This window comes from Macrosteles quadrilineatus, unplaced genomic scaffold, assembly GCF_028750875.1.
Source record: "Macrosteles quadrilineatus isolate MER2022 unplaced genomic scaffold, UCM_ALF_1.0 Scaffold_2__2_contigs__length_208266976, whole genome shotgun sequence".
Lineage (NCBI taxonomy): Eukaryota > Metazoa > Arthropoda > Insecta > Hemiptera > Cicadellidae > Macrosteles > Macrosteles quadrilineatus.
The window spans coordinates 113,350,342-113,377,522 of NW_026542595.1; the positions used below are offsets into that span (position 1 = coordinate 113,350,342).

The following is a 27,181-nucleotide window of genomic DNA, read 5'->3' on the forward strand; positions in this document are numbered from 1 at the left end:
AGTTTTGTAGTAAAATAAGTATTTTTAAACAATTTATTGTGTTATTTCCAAAAATAATTTTTGTGTAGTTAAGAGGAAATATTTTTCATCACCCTGTATACAAAAATAGCTTATCTCTGTAATCCGTAAAGCTACCGTTACCGGTAAGCTTACGCTTTACAGAAATCGTTGATTTCCAATCTATCAAAACGTATGATTTTGTCCATCATAATAATATTAGTTTTACTGTCCCAAAAAAAGGAAATTCCCATTAAGCTCAACAGAACATTATTGCAAAAGAAGCAACAATGTATTCAATCTTAAATACCATGTAATATTGTTCAAACAGCTGATAACTTTGAAAGAAAATGTAAAACTACGCTAGGAAAACTTTAGAGAACAAGGCCATGGTATAATGTTTCATTATTTAAAACCAAAAATTTAAGTGTGGTTATTTTTATTGTAATGAAATTTTCATTAACTACTCATCACAAAACTGATCACCAATTTTTCATTTTTGTATAGTTTTTCTAAGGTTTTGTTTTTTGGCAAGTATATTGAAATGGATGAAAAAATCTTGTTTGAAATTAACTAACAATTTGGTATGCATAAAGAATGTTTCTACTAGTGTACTTGAAGAATGTCTGTTTCATCGTGTTATTGTAACACATTGTCTTACATTATCCAAACTTAAAAACCAACGAACATCAGCAAACAATCCAAATCTACATCTTTAGCATAATTTTCCCACACAACAAATTAAGACTAGAAACAACCTGTACACCTATTTCAATCAGATTACAAGACATGTCCTAACCCAACAAGTTCTACTGTCAATGTTTGGCGAACTGTCAGGTATTTCTAAACGTAGCAACTATGATGAGAGTTCCCAGTGAATGGTGCACCTATAAATAACACTTGGCTCCGAACATTGCGGACTGTCCATGTGATGGAGACAGTTGCGGGGACGTTTGCGGTACATTCCACATGTTCGATTAAAACATAAAAGACAAAAGTGTGATAAGACGGTTGTGAACATTTTTGTGTTTGTGTGTTTCTTTTGTGTGAGAAATGAAAGTGGTGGATTTCATCCTACGTTTGTCAGACCCGCGGAAAGTGATCGCTTGTTACACAATATTTCTCGTCGTTCGTGCGATCGAGACAGACGAGACGCAACACGACGATGTTTTACTCCTCTCGGAACTTTGTGCGGACCAAGCCTGCGACTTATCCCTCGGACCTCCGGTGGATGTTTTCACCGACTTTGATTTTTCCGAGGAGGACAAACAGTCTTTGTGGATCAAAGAAAATTTATTCGAAGGTTAATATCGTGTGTATTTGTTTCTACAGATTTTTTAAAATTTTATCTATAAGAAAACATTTAATTTAGGACTTCAAATTAGATCATACCTGTCAGATAACAATCAGTTTATTGCAATAAGATCACAAAACACAATTTTGGAACATTTACACACAGAATGTTTTGAAAATCTATTTCTAGACTAACTAAGCACTTAGCAAAACTCAAGACCATTAGTATTCAAAACCCAAATCATCATAATATATACTCCAAACCAAAAAATATTTATTTCATATAATTTCAAAGCACCAATTATGAACATACCTCTAATTTATAGACCGGTGTCCAAATAAAGGTTTTAATAGATTGTTAGTTAATTTAGCAACTCTAGTGACATGTTTATAACAACACAAACAAGAGTATTTGTAAGGTTCAAAAATTTTGTTATACTTGTTTTAAAATTTAAATTCACTCATAGCTTTATATGATATACAGTACACTAACGATTGGTCTTATTTAAATAATCTCCTTTACTGGTTCCAGTGCAATAGAACGTTAATTTTTTAACCATTTTCTCCAGAGTAGTTATCATATATCAACTTAAATCATATACAGTGTATCCTCGATAACAAGTCACCCTCAATACCAACAGTGATATTCAAATAGGTACCCATAATTTTTATACCACTCTCAATTACATGTTATTGCAAACCTTGATAACAAGTCTACCTTGGTAACAAGTAAAATTTGATATACAAGACTTGTTATTAGTTCTACAGTATTTTTTAAGTCGTAACTGTAAAATGACTGATAATAAAGTTGATTCCAGACATAAATATATCATATTTGGAGCCACTCCATGAGTTGCCCAAGCCCGTAGTTGAAGGAGAGTGGTGGGGGAAAGTTTTCACTCCGATGGCGACTCCGGCGTCCAAATGTGACGAGCAAGTGCAGCAATACCTGCGCGACCTACGGCACTACGAGCTTTGGGCAATGCAGAGTAAGTGAGCAATTCGGTTCGATTCTGAGAAAAGTCAATAACTTTTAGATGGTCTGGAACTGGACCCAAGTGTTAGCTGAGTTTCAGACAGTAGAATTTCAAGTTATATTGGAGTATATCTCACCTTTTCTTCTTTAGATCCTCCAATCTTGAAAAGCACACACCTTTTTATTTATTGGGTGCAATTATTTTTTTCATATTGACAGCAAATTCTGTAACAATAAAGTCAATTATTTTTAATTCAAAGAAGTCTAATGTGTATACTTTAAATATCATTTTAGTGCCGAAACGTATTTTATTTGACAGTGTGGGACGCAACAGCCAAACCAGCCTCCGGTTTGTTGAGTGGAAACAGTAATCAGCTGGGAGACTACGACAGCTGTCTTGCTGTTCAGTTAGAAGCGCTTGGTGCCGTCGCTGGCAAATATTGTCTGGCGCACGTTGATCTTGAGGCGACCAACGACGCAATGCCAGGTGTGAGATCAGCTGTTACCCGACTACAAGCTGGGGCGTTTGTACGCAGCAAACACTCTGACGTAAGTGTGTTGAAGTTTATTTTACTGTTGCAAAACCATATTAAATTACGTGTTATTAAATTTACGGAAAGTAAATAAAAGATACGTCTTATAACACTTAAAACATATATTCACGCTTATACTGTTACTCACAAGATGGTAAATATACAAAAAAGATGGTAAGTGGTGATCGATTTCGATTAGACACTCCAATCCAATCAGTTCATTCGCTTATTGGGTCTGATAATGATTGGAGTGTCCAATCGAAATCGATCACCACTTACCATCTTTTTTGTATATTTACCATCTTGTGAGTAACAGTATAAGCGTAAATATATGTTTTAAGTGTTAAAAGACGTATCTTTTATTTACTTTTCGTAAAACCATATTGTTAAATTAAAATCGAAAGTATAATGATTTTGATATACAGGGTGTCCCGGAACTCTCTACCAATATTTTAGGGCATTGATCCTGGGTAAGAAACGTACCTAAATATCATATTTAAATTGTCCGGAAGTCCTTAGTTACTCACACAGCCACCATTTTGTTTTTTTCAGTTATTAATTCTTTTCTAAAGAATGGTTAAAGATACGAAATGGAAACTTTGCACAAACATTTATGACAACTAGACAAAGCTACAAAAAAATTATGACAATTTTCCAAGTTCATAAAGCAAAATGGCGGCCATTTAAAATTTTCTTTCTTATAACTCAAAACCCATTGATTTTACCAAAAATTTAAATGGCCACCATTTTGTTTTATGAATTTAAATAATCGTGACAATTTTTTGGTAGCTTTGTATAGTTGTCCTTAATGTTTGTGCAAAGTTTCCATTTCGTATAACTAACCATTCTTTAGAAAAAAATTAATAACTGAAAAAAACAAAATGGCGGCTGTGTGAGTAACTATGGACTTCCGGACAGTTTAAATATGATATTTAGGTACGTTTCTTACCCAGGATCAATGCCCTAAAATATTGGTATAGAGTTCCGGGACACCCTGTATAATATTGTGCACACTACCTGTAGGACTACTTAATGTACAATGTTCAATGGACAATGTTCAAGGCATGTTGATTGGTGGGAAGACCTTGGGGTTCAAGGCACTCGACTCCTTCGAGTTTAAGTTCAAGGTGGTCTGGGATTGATTCAAACCAGTATTTGCCCTGGGCAGGTGCAACACAGTGGACTCAGGGATAGAAGGTGGCTGAAAAGCTGGCACAAGGGGCTTTAGCCTCAATCCTTGTAGGACTGCAGCGTTTCTGTGGAATCTCTCAAGGGTATGTCAGTTTAGTTATGTCATGTGCTCAGGAGAAACACGGGACAAGATGGGTTAGGCTTTAGCATCACCGGTTTGGCAAGTTCACTATTTTCACTTGGATGGTATTGGAAATTGGACAGTCGTCGCCAATGTTTGATTATAAGGGAGGCAACTGAGACAGATCGCAGGAATAGTCACAGATCATAGCATCCCGATATTGCTGCAACATTGAGGATCTACAATGGAGACACTGCATGAAGGAAATTTGGGGAGCCCGAGGAGACTGCAGACCATCTACTCTGACTGTACAGTTCTGAATGATAAAAGATAAAGCATTCTTGGAACAATGACAAGGGGCAGACATTTTCTTCAGGAGGAGCTCACAGACAGGATGATGCAGATCATCAAGTCACTTTGGTATGACAGGCTCTGCAGCATCAAAAAGTGGAGTGCTAAAATCCTCTAGCTGATGTGCCCTCAAACTAGGTCCGTAAAAATTCAACCAATGGTTGTACAATGTTTACATGTTTTGTTTTGTTACAGCCAGGTCACTTTGCTCCGAGATGGACTACGCTACACTGGGGCCTCTGTGTACCTGCAGCGTGTGACGACCGTGAGGTGGAGGCTGGTCTAAGGCATTACCTGCAGGGCTACCAACTGCCAGGAGTGTCTGTGGACTCTGTTATCAAGCCTGGCATGTGCTACACCAGCCAGCAGAGCTCAGTGTTGCCACTACACACACTTGTATCATTGTAAGTTTATTATTTGATTAAATCAGCTGGTAACTGTCAAAATATTACAAAAACATCAGCTGTTTGTGTTGTGGATCTTGCTCATCATCAGGCCAGAATTTAAGCTGTAGTGTTTAAAATGTGTTTAATGTCAGTTTATAGTGGTAAGTTGTGACTATCTTCCCACCAGCATTGTATCATCTAGTCTCTATCTGGTAGACCAGAACCTGTGTGTTCCCTTTGTCATGTGCCATAAACTTCTGAAGAACTCCCCCATGATGAATATTTAAACTCCATACTTGAAATTTTGTCTTGGTGATGTTCTCCATCTGGGGCGAACAAATCAATGCAATCAATCAATAAAGTTTGTATAACCAACTTGAATTTAGTTGGTTTAAAATTTGTATTTTATTCTTTTTATTTATTTTATTCAATATTCATATTCATTACCCATACATACCTCTTACACTTGATTTGCTGATTTATGACACATATTATACCTACAGTTTTTTCCAGAGGCTTTTTCGGAGGATTCCTTATGCTTGCTGTTGTCTCAACCATGGTTGACTCGAGTAACAACTATCCAGATCTCAACAAATTAAGTAAGAAACCCTCAATAAATTATGTAATATGTTTAACAAATATAAGATGTTTTATTCCTATTTTGGTACTGTAAATCTAAAGGCAAACAAAAAAAATCAGGGAACTAATTTGAATAAATTTTTGTTATCGTTAGTTGAAACGTGACATTTGACAAAAAATTAATTAGTCATACTTTCATTTTCAAATGTATTTACTCCACTAAACTATCAAGCAGTAGTAAATGACATCTCGCAGGGACGCAAGACCGAGCGTTGCTGGCGTTCTCACTCCGCCGCAACTGGTTGTCGCTAATGTCTCGGCGCACAGACGACTTGCCTGTGATCCACGGTGTGCGCAGCGTGTTCACGGTGCTGTTGTTCGCCGCACACAAGTTAATGCCACTTGCTCTTACTCCGTACTCCAACCGCAGTCTTCTCACTCAGGTAGGTGAGTCCGTCTCACTCAAATTCTATTCTAAACTATGGATAGAATTAGACTAACAATCCATGTTAAAACTGTAGCTATCTTCTCCTTTAACTTTAAATTCAAAACATTCATTTTAGAGAGATTCCTGAACAAATAAATCCTCTATTACTCTTTTACATTTTATTATTATACAAATAAAAACAATAAATATTAGTTATAACAAATTATCAGTACTACTACAATCAATAAATCTTATTAATTACAACCCTACTTCGGCGTAGCTTCCAGATTATTTTATTTTTCATATGTTTAAACTTTGCAGTACTCCCACTCGGTGTTGAGCGCAGTTCTGCGTGCATCGAGTGTTTTCACCGACTCATTCCTACAACTGAGCGCAGTGTTGGCTGCGTACAATCTAGCACTTGAGTTGCAGCGCAGAGGCACCATCTTGTGGCGCCAGCGGATACTGGCACGACTTGTCAGGTGGGAGCATGCTGCATACTGATTTCTTACAAAAATGTTCCTCATATTATATTCAACAGTTTTTTTACAGCTATTATTGTCATTATTAATAATACTAAAATCTAAGATATTATTAGATTACATTTTTATTGCACTCGGTAGGTGTGGTTTCATTAGTCTGAAACCATAGATCGATTTACAGTAGTTGCTATGAGAAAAAAATCATAATTCACCTTTCTTCTTTCTAACTCTTAGAATTATCCATTTTCTAACTATTCCATCTGTAAAAGTTGGAGCTTTTGACACGTTTATAGAATCCTTGTTTTATGTTCATTATTGAAGTTGGTAAGTTGAGGCAATTTATTATTTATAAGTGGTGTTCCCATAGGAGTCAACAAAATGAAGCGGAGTTATCAGGGCATTGTTTTACTTTGTCATTTACCCCCACATCAATCTTAATTTTTTACCTACATTGAGACTATTTGTGTTCGGTAGAGATGATTATTAATGCAGTGATGAAAATACTTTACAGGACCTCTTTAAATACCCGGTGTGCGCAAGATTTTTTAAGTATGTTGGAGACACAAGGGAGAGAAAAACTCCTCTCTGAAACCGCAGGTCTGGTAACCCACCTGAAGACAGGATTATAGTTGACATCCCAATAAGTAAATATTCATTTTATAATCATTTGTTTGTTTTGTTGGCTAGACTGACGCCGGCTCTCGTAGCCGTGGTGGTGTTTTACGCTTACGTCATGGAACACCTCGGGTCCGGCCCTCAGTGGACGTCGTCCATCACCGTCAACGCAGACCTATGTAAAGCCAACCTCTGGAAGAATGTTCTCTACATACAAAACTTCTTCTTGTTTGAGGATATGGTAATAAACAAAATCATTTTATTTTCTTCATTTCAGTTTTTTAAACATTTGTTTGGTTTTAGTAAATGTTCTTGTAAGTTACGATGAACAGTCTGCATATAAAGAGTGTGTAGATAAAGTTGAACAATATGGGAATGAGAACATTAACTAATCCTACTTATAATAATTAGTTATCTATCTGCTCCTGAGATCTGCCAAAAAGAATATTTAGTAAAAAGAATACAGGAATATTCTGTGATATTTAATTTTCCATCCCAGTTTCAAGAACTTGATTTATATTACGTAATTTTGTGCCACCCTAATTTATCTTCTTATCACTGACAATATAGTCCATATTTACACATGCACGGTCACTAGAATTGCAGCCGGGCTGATTGGACGACGTGACGATCGGATTCAAAGCGGGAGGTTTTTCTTCCTTCCTTTCATTTCTTGGACGTTAAATGTGTTGGCATTTTGGTTGTTTTGACCGGGTGGTTTGGACTTTCCTATGATGTATGCTCTATGGTTTACAATCTCTGTAGTGTTACCGTTTTGTCACTTTCCACTTGTTCCATACTTATTTACAAATATACTCTTTTCAGTGTGCGCCTCACACACACCAACTGGCGTTGGACATGCAGCTGTTCCTACTTGCACCACTCGTCGTCTACTGTCTGCACCGATGGACTCTGCCTTCCATCGCGACAGTAGGTGTGCTGCAACTGGGGGTGGCTTGTCTACGATACTTTGTGCATCTCCACTACAACATCTCCGACTTCATCTATCATAATATCTCGTAAGGATTTAATGCTAACAATTTGATCTTGGAATAGGTGAAAATATATTTGGTACTAGAGTGATTCAAATTAACATTGTCTTTTTGGAATGTTCCCATACTGATCTTAGGACATACAATTTGACTGTGGGAAAGGTTATAACATTTTATAGGTTTGAAGAAGATCAAGTAAAAACTATTTGAATTCAATGCTAAGTATATTAGTTTGTGACATTGCAATGCTTGAGTTTTAGCTGAACGTTTAGACAGAAATTTTAAATCTCAGTTTATTAACAGTAGAGTGAAAAATCCTTGGCAAACTTTTAAAACTTCCAGATTTAAAGGAATGTATTTGACTGGATAAATTACCTTTTACATGACAAGTTTCCTGCTTTACAGAGTGACTGACTTGTACCGCAACGCTAACTTGTCCTACAGTCAGTCCATACACAGAGCCATCCCCTACACTGTCGGACTGCTTACGGGGTTCTTCCTTCAGAGAGTGGGCAAACTTCACCTTACTTCTGTAAGTACAAAACTATACTTTTGCAAACAACTTAAAACTGTACATTATCCATGACTTTATCATTCACATTAAGGCTTTAATAGAAAAGACCTGTGCGGAGTGCTACTGAATGTAAGATGTTACTCTTGTTACAGAACCAAGCAGCTGCAGGATGGGTGATGAGTGCGTTGTTGGCCGCAGTCTCGGTGTTTTATCCGTCACATCTCGTAAGAGCCGACGCTGTGTACGATTCACGAGACGGAGCTTGGTACGCAGCCTTGTCACCCTTCACATGGTCCGTCTCCCTGAGTTGGCTCATAGTAGCCTGCAGCCGCGGTTACGGGGGTGAGTAGCCTCTTACATCTCAGCATCCTAAAGAATTAATGGAGCCAGACAATAGATTCTGGCTATGGAGCCATGTCTATAACCCACCAAAATTTTTAATGGTGTGCAAATTTAGCGACCTCTAAACTCCCTCAGCCCTTTACGCCTTACAAAAATTTTGATGTCTAAAGCCTTAGACTACGGAAATCTAATCATAGAAAGAAGTTTGTACTGGACGGGAGAGATTTTCTTTCACAAAGCCTTTGCCTACTATGATGAGCCTAATAGTCTCATAAGGCGGGATACAGCTAAACGAGTAGTGGATAAAGTAAGGAACATGGATTTGGCTCGGATACAACTTGCTTGCTTGGCTTTGACAAGAACGTGTTGGAGAAGGTAATTGACGGATAAACCTTGTAACAGCTCTACATGAAATCAGAATCAGAATACTTTCATAGAGTACAAAATAGGCGTCAAACATTACAGAGATTTAAATATAAAACAGCATAAAGTTGTTGGGCTTTGAAAGACTTTAAGGTCTCAAACACTAGCAAAGTTGATACTGATGTTGGTTTTTTGCTGTGGTTATAGAAAATGTCAACAGGTTTTGTGGTCATGGTAGGCAATAATTTGTCAGGATGGTAGAAAAGCAGTGAATTTCCATCTTGTATAAGAGTATGATTTTGCTTGTTGGGTTTGTTTGTTTGAGGTTTTTGCCAAAGCAATCTCGACACCTAGAAGCATCGGTCCACCCGTCTCTTGAATCATTGTAAATGTTGTGAAAGTCATCATATTTCACTTTCACTCCATCATAAAATCAGAAGCTTTGATTTCAATATTTGTCAACTAAACAAATATCCATCCATAAGTTTTCATATTTAAAACTGTGTTAAAACTTAAAGGACAATTTTGTAGATATTGTTTTCAATATTTTGTTTTATCAGGTTGGCTACACTGGATGCTTTGTCAACACTGGATGGTCGTAGTAAGCAGGTTGTCCTACGCCATTTACCTCACACAGTTCATCATATTTTTCTATTATGTTGGTAGCGTGCGCTCCAGTCAAGAATTCAGCCTATTCTATGTGGTAAGTTGTTAATTTGAGTTTTGTTCGCTAGAGTTCAGGGTTGCTATAGAAAAAGGGGGGGGGATGTAAAGAAGAAAGAAATTATCCAACAAGGAAAGGAGGGATGGGTACAATTATCTTTTTGGGCACGTAACGCTTCACAAGCAAACTGCGGGCCTGCTAGAGCAGTTTTCATAGGAGAAAAAATATCAAAAGGTTGAACATAACTTTCAAATTTACCTTACAAACATTTCTGTTGAAACAAAAAAATATCTTTAATTTGCAAACTATATAGTTCGGCCGCTTAGAAAGCGACCTCCTCCAGCATTGGTTTAGCATTAGCGCGCAGGTCTAAGCGGCCGAACTATAGTTTATAATTGCTTGTCATTTCATACATTACTTTGCAATGTTTCAAATCCCTCATTTATTTCTCAGATTGGGGTGTACGAGGTGGTTGCAGTTTTGTTGATCTCCGTCTTCGTCACCTTGCTGTTTGATCTTCCGATGCAAGAAATCAAGAACATTTTATTACCGAGCCGCAGAGGTGAGAAAAAAAAACAAATTATTGGATGGTTTTCTATATAGTGGTTTAAATTAGGCCTACCTTGTTACTGTCAAAACGATCCTTTGTCACAAAGGATCGTTTTGAAAGTAACAAGGTAATTTAAACCACTATATAGTTAATTCAGACGATCCAGAGGCCATTCCACCATGAAGATGGTTTTCTTTGCATATTCCCTTTGTCAATTTTCCCTAGGTCATAGACTTTACGTATAAAGAGTTTGTCCTGTTTTTCAAGTGTACATGAACTGAACGAGAACACATACTGCGGATTCTTAATAATGTTGAGTACCTAAAGATTTGTGATACATTTTCACATTATTTTTAAAAATCTTGGTAGTTGAATCCAACAATGAATTATAGAATATCAAATAATATTTAACTACGCTATCTTAAATAGATTTTTAATTATAGTATTCTTCAAAAGATATTTTATCAATATTGTAGTGGTTATCTTCAAAGTAGGACAAAAGAGTATTAATCGCTTGTCTGAAAATTTAGTTTAATTCGAATAGTATATTAAGGTGCAGCAAATTCATATTCAACGGAAGACTTAATGTTAGGAATGTTTCTACTTTTAAATATTTAAATATTTTTCATTAAATTTTTGTTACAGGAAGAGCAGGAAGCAGCGATAAAGTTTTATGACCAATGTTCAAAGTCTCTCTTAAACACACATGTATTTAATAATTAAATAATTTGTGATAACTTGTTTGTTTTTACTATTTTTTGTTAAGTTTTCTATCAAGAGTTGTGAGATTAATCAGTACAATTTTTGTGGTATTTTTAGTACTAATAAAAATATTAATAAGTAATTATTTTTAACAGTTATTTTATCTTTCCTGATAATTAATTTAGTAATGTTAAATATTTGTAAACATTGTATAATCATTGCTATTGGTGATTATATGTTTGAATCTAGATACTTACTTCTTGAAGTAAAAAACAATAACAAACAAAAGTAGCTATTTCTAGCACATTTAGACTTCAGACATATATACTTCACTATCTAAAGTGAATAATATTTGTTAAATACAATGCAAAGAATAATATATTTTGTAATTACAAAAGTTAATCAATTACTGTAACCATATAATCTATTATTAAACTTTTAAATCAAAGGAAAAGCAATAATTGAAACTTCAATGAAAATAAATAATTGGATTTTAACACTTTTTATTTCAAAATAATGACAAACCTTGGACGGACTTCACATACAAAACACACAAACAGTCAAACTATACAGTTCTAAAAATTCCTAAAATACTTTTGATATTTTACAGTCTAAAAGTTACGTTGGAATATATACACAAAAACGACGGACTTCAAATTCCACCATATAAATTCACTGAAAAAAGGTCGCTAAAGCAACGACAAACTATGTTCTATCGGCACTAGGAAATCTAAAGCGATAAAAAAATCTGACTAGATGAAAGAGCGAGTTTGCGGCAGACTCGGTCAGAGTTGTGAGTAGCAGGAGAAAGCGAGCTCATCGCTGAAGAGGTTGTCCGGGAGATGAAGCTCCGTGTTGAGGTCCGAGAGGAGAGAACTCGTTGCGTCGCAATGTTCGGTGTCCAAACCCGACTCTGACACTATCTCCTCCTTCGATACAGGGTTGAGGAATTCTGCAACAGAATTTCCAAACATCTGTTAGGAGAAGAGATTATTGACAAATATATGTCTGTAGTCCTAATTTCCATCAAGTGCTGACTATTTTCATTGAAAGCACAACATTGTCTAAGTATGCAACATGTTAAAACATAAAAATAAATATATAAAACACAACGAAAACAAGGATATAATACGAAATAAACAACGATAGCGCTATCATAAACTAATCGGTCCCAGCGGCGGTAGACTCTACCCATCTATCTATTGCCATCGCCAGGACGGATTGATATAGTGCTTTAGTTTCCCTGAAAAAACTTGTCAGCATTCTGTCAATAAAATTTCAACAGAAAAAGGAGCAAAGATTGGCATAAAAGGAGTCCAAGGCATATGGATTGTTATTAGATAGGTAAACTCTGAAATTTACATTCATAATATTTACCCCTTTAATACAACAGATTATTCATTACCTATTAACTGTAACTATTTTTAGTTTTTGTTTCCTCATCTTTTGAAAATAAAAGTTTAAAGTATTTTAAAACATGTTAAACTAATCAAACCTGTTTTATACTTGCTTGTGCAAATGTTCATGAGAATTGTAGTTACAATATTTTAACTGATTATGATTATGTTTGTTTTCTTTAGTATATGAATATAAATATTCTTTGTGTTAAAACAAGAAAGCCAAAACTCCAAATTAAATTAACCAATTAATCCTCATTTTCGTTAACAGGTATCTTAAATACTTGTAATAAAAGAATATGTGGTAATAAAATAAATATTTTTATACTTTATATTTTTATTTAAAATGTAAAACGTTTAGAATAGTTTTCCTGATCATCACTTGGAGATTTTAAAACCTTTCCAAGTGAATAACTTGATTTAATCGTGAAAGTTAAGAAGGCATGAGTAAAATCAAATTAATTGATTGGGAAGACAATCGCCAAACAGAGAACAAACTACTTAACACTCTAGGATTATATTTTATGTTCTATTAACAGTAAGATTACAAAGAAGATAACCTGGAGAATATAGGAGGGAAGACCAGGATGGAGGTAGGACAACAAAGGCGCGGTCAGGGTCAGATTTTATACCTGAAAATAAATTTTACAAATTAAAAACAAATTGTACAATACCAAAACATGTTTCAAAATTAATGGTGGAACAGAACATAAACTTTAGACTTTGCTTGTCACAATTGGGCAGTAAAAGATTGTGTTTTCGTTTAAGCACACAAAATGTCAATACTAGTACTGTGGAATTAAGTGTTTATTGGAATTAATACAAGTTCATTTTATTGACATATCGAAGCTTGCACTACGGTAATCCAATCTCAGCAAAGCAAAAGATGTGTTTCTTGTGTTCATGATAAAAGTTGGAATCATTTATCACTGATTTACCCTAAACCTGGATGTAATTATGACTTTGTTCAGATTATCATAATGTTGATGATACACAATACATTCCATTGTGAGATTTAGGTCAGTTTATCACGCTTTTCCTCCTCGCCATCACAAGCTACAACGCTCACGCTGGAGGAAGACCCTGTGCACTGTGCAATAGGAACTTCTGCACAGTGCTCGCCGCTCAGGCTCTTCCTTCCTCGTCACAAGTATATTGGTACGTCACACCAAACTAGAGCTGAAAGCGCACGGTCGTCCCACAAACAAGTTTCCTGTACTTTACTTCTCTGTGGGTTAGGGTCTGTGATACATTCTCCGCACTCACCGTTTGTGTTGTGGTCGTTGACGAGGTATTGAACCTCCACTCGCCGCTTGACTCCACTCAGTATCTCCTCCGCCACTCGTGTAAGCGGCGTGCCCGTCTCATCAGTCTCTACAGGTTCCATGATGCTCGCCGCAGCAATGGCCGCCTCGTCCATACACTCAACTTCTGGAGGCTTCCGATCAACTTCTTCGGCTTGTGAGTGTCTTTTCTGAAATGTCAAATAAAAGCTGGTCAGATGCAATAGCAAAGGGTAATCAGATAATCTTTTGTAGAAACGTTAGTTTTAAGTTTTAAGATTAGCACTTGATGTTAAAACCCAGCTGTCTTTCATCATCAGTGGCGTATCCAGGGAGGGGGCCCAAGGGGGCCGGGCCCCCCCCGAATTTTTTTTTTTTTTTTTTAGTTACCCTGTACACACAGCACACGGGAGCGTTGCAATGCGCGTTCTAGAAACACTCAAATGGGTGCGTACACACTACACAATACGTGTTGTTATTGTATAAAATGCCGGATTACTGGAATGTTATCAATAAAAACACTTAAAATGCAATTAAAACACGTCTCCGAAGATCGCGCGATCGGAAACCGCTATTGCCGCGATCGGGAGTGACGACGATGACGTTTCCGTAATCGAGGGAAACGATGATAACGTGTACGGCCGCGGGAGATGTTCGTGATTTTGACGCGATCGCGCATGACGACGATGACGTTTCCGTGACCGTGGGAGATGTTTATGATTTTGCCGCGATCGCGCAAGTCGACGATGACGTTTCTGTGACTGCGGGAGTAGACAATGATGTTTACATGGCCGCGGGAAATGATAAAATCTTCGCCGCGACCGTGAAAGACCACGATAATGTCTAGGCCTACATGACCACGGGAGATGTTCATGATTTTCCGCGATCACACAAGACGACGATGGCGTTTCCGTGACCGCGGGAGAGAATGATGATATCTACACGGCCGCGGGAGATAATCAGAATTTTGCCGCGACCACGGAAGACCTCCCGCCAAAAGACGCCGGATTACTGGAGTGCCGGAGTGGTACAGTGCCGATTATATAGGGTCTTCTGTACAATGTTTTATAATTAAAAAAAATGACGACAGCTGGTACATATAGTGTCTACTTCAGTATCCAATAGTCATTGCGTGTACATTACATATTTTTGGTCGAGTTTTCGATCACTGGACGACCATTAGTATGCTTTATTCTATAAGTTGAGTGCAGTTTTATTAGCTTGATTTATTTTATTAAAATTACGTCACGCAGATTAATAGTAGTTTAGGCAACTTGTTTAGATTTCAGAACAGTAAAAAACTAATTTTTAGTAGTAATACACCAATATTATTCTCTACTTTAGAGCCTCCAGAGGTGTTGTAAACTGCAATTTATCACCATAAAATACCAAAATTTTTCCAGGGGGAGGACCCCCGGACCCCCCTTCGGTCCTGGGGGGTATTCCATGCCCCCCCGACCCCCCGGATCGGGCCCCCCCCAAAGCAGAATCCTGGCTACGCCACTGTTCATCATTGGGCTTTTGATAAATGGCCTTGGCTACAGTACTGTTTGAAAAGTTATCATTATCAATTGATGGGACGCCACTTAACCCAAATGAAGGGTGAGTGTAGAATATATTATCATCCCATCCCTTCAACATTCATCCCTCACTCATTCTTGCCTTAACCCAAGATCAGGCAAGGTGGAGATTTACCTATACCCATGAGTCAGAAAATGGAGTGATCTACCTAAGAGTAGCCTACTTAAGGTCAGACATTAGAGGGACCTACCCAAGATTCAGGTGGTGGTGAGACGCCTTCGTTGCTTAGTGTCCACAGATGCCCGGCGCCGTGACGTGACTTAATGCCTTTACGGAAGTGTGGGTTGATGCTGAGGTTGTGACGGACTGAGTTTTTCCATCTGTCATCACTTGGACTGTAGTAAGGGTATTTCGCCCTGGAACATTAACTGGGTATCATTCAGATTTAGTGCTGGTGGTTCTAGGACCTTGTCAAGAACGGCTACCCTGGGGACCCCCAAGAAAGGAAGGAGGTCTGGGGGGTTGTCCCCAATAAAATTTGGTAATTTTAAAGCCGATTTGTGACTTTTTGTAGCCAATTTTTAAGTCTAGACCTGTGTCCAAAACCTTTGTTTTTTGCCGTTAAACCCTGAGTTCTTGTAGGTAAGAAGTCAAATGCCAACACTCCCAATCCATTAATGAAACAGAGGACATTGTGAATGATTAGAAAATGTATTTAAGAAGCCCCTGAAGATTTCACTCGATGTGTAAAATGGATAGGGTGACACAAACATCTTACCATAGACAAAAAGTGTCTATGATCTTACCTACAAGAACACAGGCAACAAAAACAAAGATAAATCTAATATAATTCAAGCTCTTGAAACTGGGAAAGCAAAAAATATTTTTAATCAAACTATGATGATCGCATGCCCGAATTTTAAAACACATTGTAGGCTTTGGCTACATCATCAACCATATTGTTTTAGTTTTGCTGTTCAAACTAGAACTAATACACATTTTCACATGAATTAGGTGTAGTTTTTATTTTAAATTTATTTTTCCAGGGTCCAATAGGGGAGGTTTTGCCCCTTTAGCCATCTATGGAAACCTACTGCATACTGCTCAAGTACAGTACTTCAACCAGGAACATTAACAGAGTTTAAGCCATCGAAATTTGGTTTAGGCATGGAACAAACTACCAAATCAAGTTTGCTGTTTATGAATTCTAAGGGGCAGGCTTGAACAATATTGTATGGGAGCAGGATTGAATTCATGATCTTATTCAGTGAGGCGCTGGTTCACACTTTTTGAATAAATATCCACAGAATACAAGGTAAGTGGTACATAGACTACAGCATTGATTAAATATGATTATTTATGATAATTATAACACAACATTTACAGCTTGGCTACAATTACGTTATGTCAAGTTTATAAATATCAAATATGGAGCATTATAAACATCATTGCTTCTTTGATATAGTGACGTAATATCGGGTAACAATTTTGATTTACAGAACAATAGAAGATCATGTGGATGTGAGTAGAAAGGGGTTTCCACTACCGTAATTTTAAAAAACTGGCAGGGTTTCCATTGTCAAATAGTGTAGAATACTTAAATACTTTATACTTTTAATAGATAGCTTTGTTAGCAAACTACTTCTCACGTAGGCGAGAAAAAACTTCAAGCAAACTACAGACCCATTTCCATCCTACCGACAATATCAAAATATCCTAAAACCCTATCGATCAGCCTATTCAGACCCCTACGTCGCCCTTCTCCACACTTCTGGATAGACAATTGCATAAACACGTGACCGAACGAGACAAAATCGCAATATCCGGTGCGTGGGGACAGGTGAACGGTGCCAAGCGCCGGCTGACACTCCCCAGACCATGGCCGATCATAACATGCGCCACGCTCGTTTGTATTTTATAAAATACCTGTCAAAACACCCCAGTTTGGGCCGCAGTGTAATTGGCTGATGAGACCCGAGGGGAGTGTGGGACTGGTGGGCAAACGAGACGATTTGATTGTTGTAAGAAAGGTTATGTTTTGTTTTGTTGGTACACCACCACATTATCCCCAATCATTGCCTATACGAAAAGTGGTTCCCCTGTTTGCAGATCAAGTTAGATTGTGGGGCACTACTGGGCAAATGTTTTGGTACACCACCATATATTACCACGAATCATTGACTATACGAAAAGTGGCTTCCCCGTCTCTCCCGATCAAATTAAATCGTGAGGCACTACTGGACAAATAATGTGTTTTGATTGTTGTAAGAAAGGTTATGTTTTGTTTTAGGATACCAACAATCACGTTTTGACTGACGAACACTTTCCCGTCTTCGCTGATTGATTTTAAGCACCACGCAAATTCGGTGTTTGATTAGGTAGTTGTTAGTGTAGTCAACGATAGTTGATCAAAACCGAAAGTTTTATAGGCTAACGTAGTCCCGATACAACGTTACGGTTTCCTAGATAAATTATAGGCTACATCAAGTGACATTACATGACCTACGACACAGTCAAAATGAGCCGACAATTTTTATTATGTTTCGTTGTTTCATAGTATGATAGTTATCGGGGCATCAATAATTATGAATGAGTTTCACTTTTAGTTTACGGTGATTACAAATCTTGTGTAAGAAAGAAGGTGGCAATTTACAAGACCATACTCTATGCATAGCGCAATTGATTTAAGCTTTTTTTTGTTTAAAATTGACTACAGCATTAACGTGGACGTGTAGTGCCTAGTTCACGGTTGTTGTGTCTGTAAGAGTTACTACCTCTAGTTTTTGCAGTAGTATGCCTAACTCATGCTACAATAAAGTTTGCCGTTTGTAGTTCACCGGGTGACGTGAGACGCGACGCCTAGAGGTCAGCAGTAATTTCTCAGCGATGCAGTGGATGCAATTCTTCAACACAGTAAAAAATGCGGAAAATGTCGAAGATGTATTTAAAATTCCATATGTAATTTCCAAAGACATTGATTTAGATATTAGCTTGCAAAATAATCACTGAAGCTTTTCAAATGACGGAGTTTAAGACTGGCAAAATTTTACCAGTTAAAGAAATATGCTTAGAAGAAAGAGCGTATAAAGATGGGGTGACCAAAGATAGGACACAAAGAAACCTCACTCTGAACAACAAAGTGTATGGTGATTTCCTAATTTCTAATATTTATAATGCAGTGTGCATCATTGTCTACATTATTCATTGAAAGTACCCAGTTTCGAGAAATTTTCATTAGAAGCAATAATAAAAGCAGTGGGACCTCCGTACCTTACTGGATTTGGTAGGAATGATAGATAACGGATTCGATCTCTTTTTCGACGACCTAAAGTGCGGTGTCCACCTCTTGGACGACCAACAGGCCGTTCTTTCATCATCGCATAGACCCACGTATTGTCTTTCAAAAACCTCGAAGCACTAGCTTTCATACAATGGCTGAAAATGTAAATTTACCGCGCCACTTCAGTAAACGAAACATAAATAAACAATCATCTGTTAGTTGCATTAACCAGCTGTTTGTAATCTAATGAATTAAATCATGTAAACTTTGAAACCATGTAAAGTTGGCCTTCCTTCTGAGGAAATCTGCCTGTAGGACAGAGGCCTTACGGAATTCGATCATACCAATAATTTTCGGCAAATCTACACACTCTAAGCTTTATTTTAACGTACCATATGCTTACATATTTTTTTTGTTTAATAGCCTTAAACGATGACCACAAATGGGACCTCATAGATTTAATAATATAATAGATATATATCTCCTGCGATTGCGGCAAAATCGAAAACTTCTCTCGTTGTATCGGCGAAATCATCAGCTTCCCTACGGTCGCGGTGAAATTTTTGTCTTCTGGTGTCACAGCGAAACCTTGAACTCCTCGTTTGTCCAAACAAAACGATCTTATCATAAACAATAGCTCCTAGTCATATAACCAAACATCCCTTACACACTAAAGTTCAGGTTTCAATTTTTGTTGAAACACCGTGCAGAGAGATGTTCTGATATCGAGTGCTAGGGGTGAGCGTTATTTAACGTATCTGGATAAATAAAACCAGTGCTAAAGTATCACATATAACCTTAGTAATAGGTTATTGATAATACCCTATTATTTTTGTAATGTATTCTGTTCTCTTTGAAGTCGCGCTTGAAATAAATGCTGATAATATCTTTCCTAATAATACGAAATAATAGTATCTTGGTAATAGATTACTAACACCTTAGTACTTTTATAACGTCGCGCCGTCTTAACTATTAGAACGAGCTAGTGAAATAACGGGAATGTGTGTTCTTAACAGAAACCGGATGAAACGTACTGAGGAAGTAACAGTTAACAAAAATAATCGTATGCTTCCACCTATTACCGAAAAGATAAGGAACTTGTTTGAGTATTATTTTAACAGTAGTTCCCATCTCTACAGTAGGACTATGTATTATCTCTGTTTTCTGTGGTATGATGTAAACTGTCTCCTAACCTCTCCTGAAGTTTGGCCAACGACTTTCGACCCGGGTAAGTCCCAGACGGCCAGGAGACAGGTTCCATCATACAGACTATAGTAGTGGAGTTCTTGGAATGATCTGCAGTTTCCTCGGAGGATGTATCGACTCGGAGGTCCGGAGGTCGATAGCGAGCCAGGCACCGAGCGGTACCAACCTCCCCCCTCGCTTCGGCGGTGTTTATAAACAACCCCAGCTTGAGATACCAGATTTATAGGGGTCCTTTAACTGTATCGCGATAAGATTTCGACATAGCAATCTTATATTTTGTGTTGAAAACTGGAGTGATTTGAAACAATCACTTTAAATCACTGAAGAACTTTTTTACAGGACGTTACGTAGACGTTCACTTTGGGTAGATTATGGGTGGATTTTGAAATTAACGTTTTGTAGGTTAAACTAGAATCAAAGATTAAACATGCTCATTTGCTTATCATCATGGATCAGATCTTTTAAGCCTGGTTACGCTTTTAGTGGTCAAAGTCTTCTCTTGTAAGCGTATCCTTGTCAGGCCTACCCAAAAAAATATTCCTGGAGCCACCCCTGTGTTTACTACAGTCTGTAGTATAGATCTTGTCTCCTGACCATCCGTTTACCTGGGACTAGTCCAGGTCTTAAACAATTGGGAAGTCCCCAAGTAGACGGAGAGTCCGGAGACAGGATCCATCATACAGACTATAACTAACTACTGTATTCCTACCTCAATAATATGTAGCCTATACTTGAACATTACTGTTTTGTCTCTCTTTGTCTCTCTTACTGTAGTATGTTGTACTCTTTTTGACTGGAATAGTAAAACTCACCATGTAACTTTTACTCTTAAGTAAGAAAACGTGTGACATCAAAACAACACAAAAACGTTACCGGGCCCAAACTAAAAACAAACTAGAGCTGTGTGACGGTGTTGAACCTGTTAATAAAATTAATCGGTATAACGAGTTTGATGTAAGGTAGATCCGATTTATAAGATTTAAGATTGGAGAAACAAAATTCAAGGATAGAAAGTTGAGTCTTAAAGCTACCAGATTTAAAATCGAAGATTCTTAGATGCATTAAATTGGAGATTAGGGTTTTTATCGATCTTTAACAATAATGTTGTCAAGCTGCTTGTACAACACAGGACTGCATGCGATGTATTGTCTGTCGTCTGTATGATGGAACCTTCTGACCCTCCGTCTACATGGGGACTGAATAATGGTTTAAGCCGTGGACTAGTCCCAGGTAAACGGAAGGTCAGGAGACAGGTTATATCATACAGACTATAGATAGAGTTTACTTACGATATCCAACTGTATATCCCGGAGACTGTCAATTCTCCCTGTTCCTTCAAAGCCTTCTCGATCAGTTCGGTGTACGTGTAAGGAGGTTTTCCGGCCGGTTTCTGGTAGAGGGCGCAGGAACCTGGGCAGAAACATTATACTTTGATTAAATTCGTTATTGCTCCATTCTAAATTTAAGATTATGATACTACTTCAAATGGAAAAGGTAATTTAATGAGCTATAGACTATGGGTTTGATCGTGAAGTACACATTTCCCTCGTGCTGCAACTCTTCCAAAACGTGGTCAGTATTTCCACAAAAGTTAAACAACAAAACAAAAGTTAAACTGTGAAACTTTCCAACTAACTACAAAACTGTAGACCTTCTTTTACAAATTTGGAATAGTTGTTTGTGAATACATAGAACCTCAACTAAAAGACTCTTGATAGAAAATCTTCTTGACAATAATTTCAAGCAGAGTTAGAATCCCATTAGTGTGCTTTTCCGTTTCAACCTTTCATAGGAAAACATGGGAAGTGAGTGTAACAAGTCCAAACATATGTCCATAGACATATGTCAGTATTTGAAAAAAAGTCTAGAATAGCATACCGTCTATAAGGTAATCTCTGCTATTACAGAAACTAGTTTTCGGCTCCTACATAGAACCAAAAGGCGGTACAAGAACGTTTTTTATTTTCATCAAATAAGGAAGATCGCCAAATTCAATGCAAATAAAAATAAACATTTAAAAAATTAGACACACAGGTACACTGTACATTTATGGTAACTGATAAGTTAATAACGACGATAACCCGGCTGAGTTTGGGTCAAGACGTGGTCGGTGCACGTTTTTCGCGTGAAGAAAATAAAAATCCACCTGATGATGGCTCCATGTAGGAGTCGAAACTATTTGCTTCTGAAATCTTATGGATTGTCCCATCTAGTTAAACCTATTTAGATATTACTCGGCAATCCGGGGGCTAACATTCACAATGAACCTATGCCAGATCTTGGGTAATTACAAAGTAAAATACTTCCTACAACTAATATAATGAAAACACGTACATTTGCAAGAGTCATCTTTCTTGGGCGGTGGTTTGTCTTCGGGGGCGTCAAAGAGGGAGGACACTTTGAAGTTGAGCAGCCACGAGAGGTTGGAGTCTTCATCGTCAGCGTCCTGAGGACCCGAGGTATGATACCCCGACTCCAGACTGGCCGGGCTTCCTTGGGACTCCGCCCCAACCTCCTCGTCTCCGAACAGCTGGATGTAGTCGCTGATGGTCTCATAGCTGCAGACGTCCGAGATGTCCACCACCTCCGGGAGGCTGGGGGCGGGAGCGGCCCGCTTGGCCACGGGGGCGGAGTCCCCTGGGTGTTTTCGCTTCAGCAGCGACCTCGGGTGCGACGGGAAGTCCTTCACAGGTCCGATCATTCTTACCCATCCACCGTGGTTCTGGAAAAGAGTTACAAGATTATGATTAAAATGATGTTACGGGATACAATGGAGAGTCAGTTTCGCAAGGCTATAGTTTGTATTATGGTACCTGTCACCTGTCTCTCCGTCTAACTGAGGACTGGACAATGGTTTGAGACCCGAGCCAGTCCCACGTAGACGGAGGATCAAGATACATGTTTCAGCATATAGACTATAGTTTTCTGTTAGTGTTCAAATGGCACTTGTCACCATCTTTGTGGTCATCGTTCGTGGCTTATAGTCATAACAATTTGTAAATATTTCTACGTTCTACCCAGATTAAGTTTAAAGTTTACAGAAACCGATGAATGAACGTTAGGTCAGATCAATTGTTTCAAACTCCCAGAACCGTCCAGACAAACTTGAAACTTTGCACGCCAAGCACCCTGCCACTCGACGAATAAATTATAACGATTTTTCGATATTAACGAGTAGTCCTTAAAATTAATCAATTTTTAGCGAGCCACCCAGAATTCACTCTGTGTTTTTTTTTTGCAGGTTTAGTCGATTAATACTGAATAGTAACGCATTTATAACGCATAAATCAGAACTGCACTGTATTGCTGTAAATCTAAAATTAAACTGTCAAGAGTTCCGTCAACAAATTCACGTGATAGTTGTGCAATTCCAAACGTTTCTCGCGTGTCAAGAGTTGGAAATCAAACTGTCTCTACTCCGCTGGAAAAGTGGAGGTATAGTGGTAGATGGTGGGACTTCGGTTCCCAAGGTCCCGGGTTCAAATCCCACCAATCACCAATGGATTTTCCAAGTGATATAATACCAAGAACTTCTAGGCATGGTGTGAAGTATTGTGTAAAGAAGTACAGTACCGGGGTAGAGAGGAAAGCTATCCTACTTAACTATTTAGTAAGAAAGCACCATAACTGACCTACCACCATAAGCACTATAACTGGGTAGTATATTTTACCCACTTATAAACCCATGACACGAATGGATTCAAAGTGACATAAGAATGTTTAAGTTTAAACTGATTACAAAATGACTACAATTACAAATCAGGATGTGCTTATGTGTAGCCTCTATAGTATGGTGAAACCTGTTTCTTGACCCGTCCACCTGGGACTGGCCCGGGTGGACCCGGTCCGAAGACCTGGTTCCATCATACAGACTATATATGTATCCTAAGTCACATATCTCTCGAAACGCCCGAGTAAAATCTACATTTTAAGATATACTGTAGATATTTTATTTACACATTTAAAAATGAGCGGCCCATTAGAGCCGCCTTGGGGTGAGCCGTGGGAAACATAGGTCGTGTTGCGTGATAATAATGTCCATACGATTAAGCGTTAAACGCCAGTAATCGCTGACACGGGCGTTCGAAGCGTGCGGAGCGTGCACGCTGCACTTACACGGACCACTGGACTACGGACATTGGCAGGTGCGAAGTTCTGAAGCGGTGAACCGTGAAATGTGGTGCGGGTGTAGATAAAGGTTATTGATATTGTACACAAACCCAACCCCCGAACCTATAACACCGTGGAATTGGACTTCGGGGGGAGACGGGCAACGGAAAACACGTTTGTTGTTTCTGTATATCCCAAACATAGTATGAATTTAAGTGGTCAAGAAAATAACCGGTTGTGATATATCAGGGGGTATTTAGTGTATTTTGACAGATTAATTAACTAAAAACAACAAACATGTTCATTAATTAATTGTCCTGGTACTTACTACAACTATCCTTGCGAGAGAGGGAAAAGAGGTATGCTACGTTACGTAATAACTAGAGTTTTCGTGTACATGTTTAATATATTCATTTAGAGTTTCCTTTCAAGAGTTAGGTACAAACCATAGTCTTGTCCAACGTCGATGTTTTTGTATTAACCTCCATTAATTATGTTGATAGAGAATTATATAGATTCAGAATCGGTATAGATAGGAATCAAACCAGCGACCTCTAAATTTGAAGGCAAAAGTGTCATAAAACACTAACCAACCAGAAAAGAGAGCTTGATTACAGCATGGTGAAGGAGATAGAATTTAGAGGCTGTTTGCCTGTTTACCACTGATAGGGGATTGTCGGTGCTTCATTTGATAGTATCACATCGAGAATATTAAGTCAAAACAATAAAGTTGGGTTAAGTAATGAAAATTAAATTAAAGAAATTTTTGATGGACCTTACTTTTTGGCTGCGATCGTTGCCGGACCCAGACCTTTTGTCATTGGGTTAACAAATGATGCTTTCTAACACAAGTTTGACGTTAGATAGAAACAAGACCAGGGTTTGGACCAATCTTCACTAAAACCCGTAAAATCTGACAATATAGTAAATGACACAAAGAATTGAAAGGTTATCATTTCTGTATTTGAGGAAAACTGTTCCGGTACATGAAACGTCTTATAAAAGCCTACTAAGTATACGATATGAATACTTGCACGTCTGTTGTACATGAAATCGTCTGCATACATTTTATTTGCTACAAACTAGGAAAATAATATTGATCAGTGCCTATGGCAACAAATAGTTTGTTTATTTAGTTTGCGTATCCAAGCAATTTCAAGCAAATTGAATAGATCTGTTCATTGGCGAGATCAACACTTCAAAGTCAAAAAGAACGTTTAAGTTTTGTACGAAATTTTAGAGTAATCTTAAAGTATGAAGGGCAAACATACTAAAGAAGGATTTTATGTGAATTGTGTGTGGACTTAAAAACGTTTACTAAAGTTTAAGTTATTAGTTTGTGTTTTACTTAGTGTTGTGTTTGTTAAAATGTGGACAAGTTGACTTACCTTGTTGAGGACGAACCCCGTAACATTTCCTTCAACTTTAGATATTTTCAAACGTTTTGTATACATAACCAAGAATTCTACTTAAAATACTGCGATGTCAGCTGTTTTACTTATTTAAAACAATAATATAGGTTACAATCGAATCAATGTATATTTTGTAGAAAGACAATCAGGAAAATTTTACTCCAACCATATTTTTTACCTACATAATAAGGTAAGGAAAATCTACTTTTGAGGAACCCGTAAACCTTTCGTTGAGAAATTCATGGTTAAAATATAAGTTTTTGATAAATTTCGTTTTAACGGCACGAACCTTAAATGGTTGTTTTTAATCACATCCCATATTGAATATGCGTCTGCTATTGCATTTGTGCTTATTTACATTGTGTGTTTACTTTTTTCATAAACTAACCTCTTGTTTCTTGACCACGAATATTATAACAAAAACTGTATGTATCATAAACATAAACGAATTGTGTCACTGGCCCGAAAGTAAACAAGATGTTATTAATATTTAAATGGAACTGACAAAAACGCTCGAATCAGCTGACGTTCGGACGAAAACATCCGAAAACATTCGGACCAGTGACATCATTTGTTTATGATCCATACCGTTTTTGTTCTAAAATTCATGTTCTTAACCTAAATTGTATACATTTAGGCTATGATACAACTAACTATTATTTCTCATGAAACACAATTCAGTTTAACATCTACTAGTGTACCTGTTGCTCGAATTCGAGCAATTGCGAAGCATTACAGGCAACTCAAAGATTATGGAAATACTCACGATCTACACAATAGTTGGAAATAATCAAAATCTTTTGTAATCTTATCTTTTTTCAAAAAGATGATCTTGTTTTTTTAGTGTTTTCTACAAATTTCCCCCTCTCATAGCCGCATTAGGTTGTCTATGATAACGATTATAAATGAAAAAAAAACATTATTTCTATTTCTTCTACTTGGTTGTGTTCTATGACTTTTTCTATGTTTCAGTTGTTTGCAAATCGGTTATTTCAATGATTGCTCAATAAATGTAGAACAGTGTTGATTCAGTTTTATTTTTAGTCCAAATCAAACTGTGCAGGATTTCTCGCTCTTTTCCATTGTAATAATTAGGCCTACACCAACCCAAGTTTCGTCTACAGATGCAATATGCCAACATCACCTACGTTCTACGTACAATCTCCAAGAAGTGGTAAAAAAGGCAGAAACCAACCCATACAATAGATATAAGTTAACTCCAAAATAAATAATTAAGAGTTACTGTGATATTTTCCACTGATTTGGTAATAGAACATTATATTGCAAAACATGACACGATGCAGAAGAAAATCCATTTTAAACCCCATTGCAAATACTGTACTTCATTTTGACAAATTCAATAAATCACAATTCAAATTAACAGCTGTTTCGTTAAAAAGTAGTGTAGAATTATGCATATGGTCGTAATGTAAACAAATCTGAAGAGGCAACTTTAAAGGCTTCTGGGGCAGAGCCCCAAGGAAATTTACTTCGTTCCTTTTTGATGGCTCATCTACAGACCAAGAGCTTTCTTTAGAGACCCCTACCAAGTTTCTACGCCCAGCCGTTCTCTCAAATTAGCTGTGACAAAAACCCCGTTTTCCTCCATAAGAATAACATGGGATGGGAATTTAAGGGCCACTGGGGCAGAGCCCCAAGGGAATTCACCATGTTTCTCTTTTGATGGCTCATCTACAGACCAAGACCTTTCTTTAGACACCTCTACCGAGTTTCTACGCCCAGCCGTTCTCTCAAATTAGCTGTCACAAAGAAAAACAGTTTCAAATTAATATATAGATAATAAATGGTGGGTGTGTAACTGTTTTAACAGGACATTTAAAGAGCTATATTATTTCATTATGTATCCACACCCCTTTTGAACCCCGTTGCGCGCGTTAAAAACAAAATTATATTATGACCATTCAAATGGTCACACAGATTTTGTGATTTTTTT

The 27,181-nt window shown here is 37.5% G+C and overlaps 2 protein-coding genes across 2 annotated transcripts; one reads left to right on the forward strand and one right to left on the reverse strand.

The window, feature by feature from the left end:
* The first annotated feature begins 917 nt into the window (after window positions 1–917).
* LOC128986265 (nose resistant to fluoxetine protein 6-like) lies at window positions 918–11,151 on the forward strand. The gene is made up of 14 exons (XM_054406531.1): window positions 918–1,300; window positions 2,109–2,279; window positions 2,586–2,815; window positions 4,598–4,806; window positions 5,302–5,387; window positions 5,623–5,810; window positions 6,116–6,276; window positions 6,964–7,132; window positions 7,717–7,910; window positions 8,289–8,415; window positions 8,550–8,739; window positions 9,663–9,805; window positions 10,220–10,328; window positions 10,962–11,151. The coding sequence occupies exons 1-14, from the start codon at window positions 1,051–1,053 to the stop codon at window positions 10,991–10,993; spliced, it is 2,259 nt and encodes a 752-aa protein (XP_054262506.1). The 5' UTR covers window positions 918–1,050; the 3' UTR covers window positions 10,994–11,151.
* Window positions 11,152–11,504: 353 nt separating this feature from the next.
* On the reverse strand, window positions 11,505–25,269 carry LOC128987213 (forkhead box protein N2-like). Its single transcript, XM_054407959.1, has 7 exons — window positions 25,204–25,269; window positions 22,040–22,427; window positions 20,995–21,115; window positions 15,470–15,635; window positions 13,682–13,889; window positions 12,976–13,047; window positions 11,505–11,970 (listed from the first exon to the last, which is right to left on the reverse strand). Exons 1-7 carry the CDS (start codon window positions 25,267–25,269, stop codon window positions 11,804–11,806), a joined length of 1,188 nt encoding a protein of 395 aa, XP_054263934.1. The 3' UTR covers window positions 11,505–11,803.
* Between the last annotated feature and the right edge of the window lie 1,912 nt (window positions 25,270–27,181).

Excerpts from the sequence above, each read along its gene's own strand:
- LOC128987213 (XM_054407959.1), bottom strand. The coding sequence starts at position 25,269 with ATGTATACAAAACGTTTGAAAATATCTAAAGTTGAAGGAAATGTTACG. Across the intron at positions 21,116-22,039 it reads GAAAGATGACTCTTGCAAAT|GTTCCTGCGCCCTCTACCAG; the intron begins GTACGTGTTTTC and ends GTTTCTGCCCAG. Across the intron at positions 13,890-15,469 it reads CACCACCACCTGAATCTTGG|AAAAGACACTCACAAGCCGA; the intron begins GTAGGTCCCTCT and ends TTGACATTTCAG.
- LOC128986265 (XM_054406531.1), top strand. The coding sequence starts at position 1,051 with ATGAAAGTGGTGGATTTCATCCTACGTTTGTCAGACCCGCGGAAAGTG. Across the intron at positions 4,807-5,301 it reads CTACACACACTTGTATCATT|AGGCTTTTTCGGAGGATTCC; the intron begins GTAAGTTTATTA and ends AGTTTTTTCCAG. Across the intron at positions 7,133-7,716 it reads TCTTCTTGTTTGAGGATATG|TGTGCGCCTCACACACACCA; the intron begins GTAATAAACAAA and ends TACTCTTTTCAG.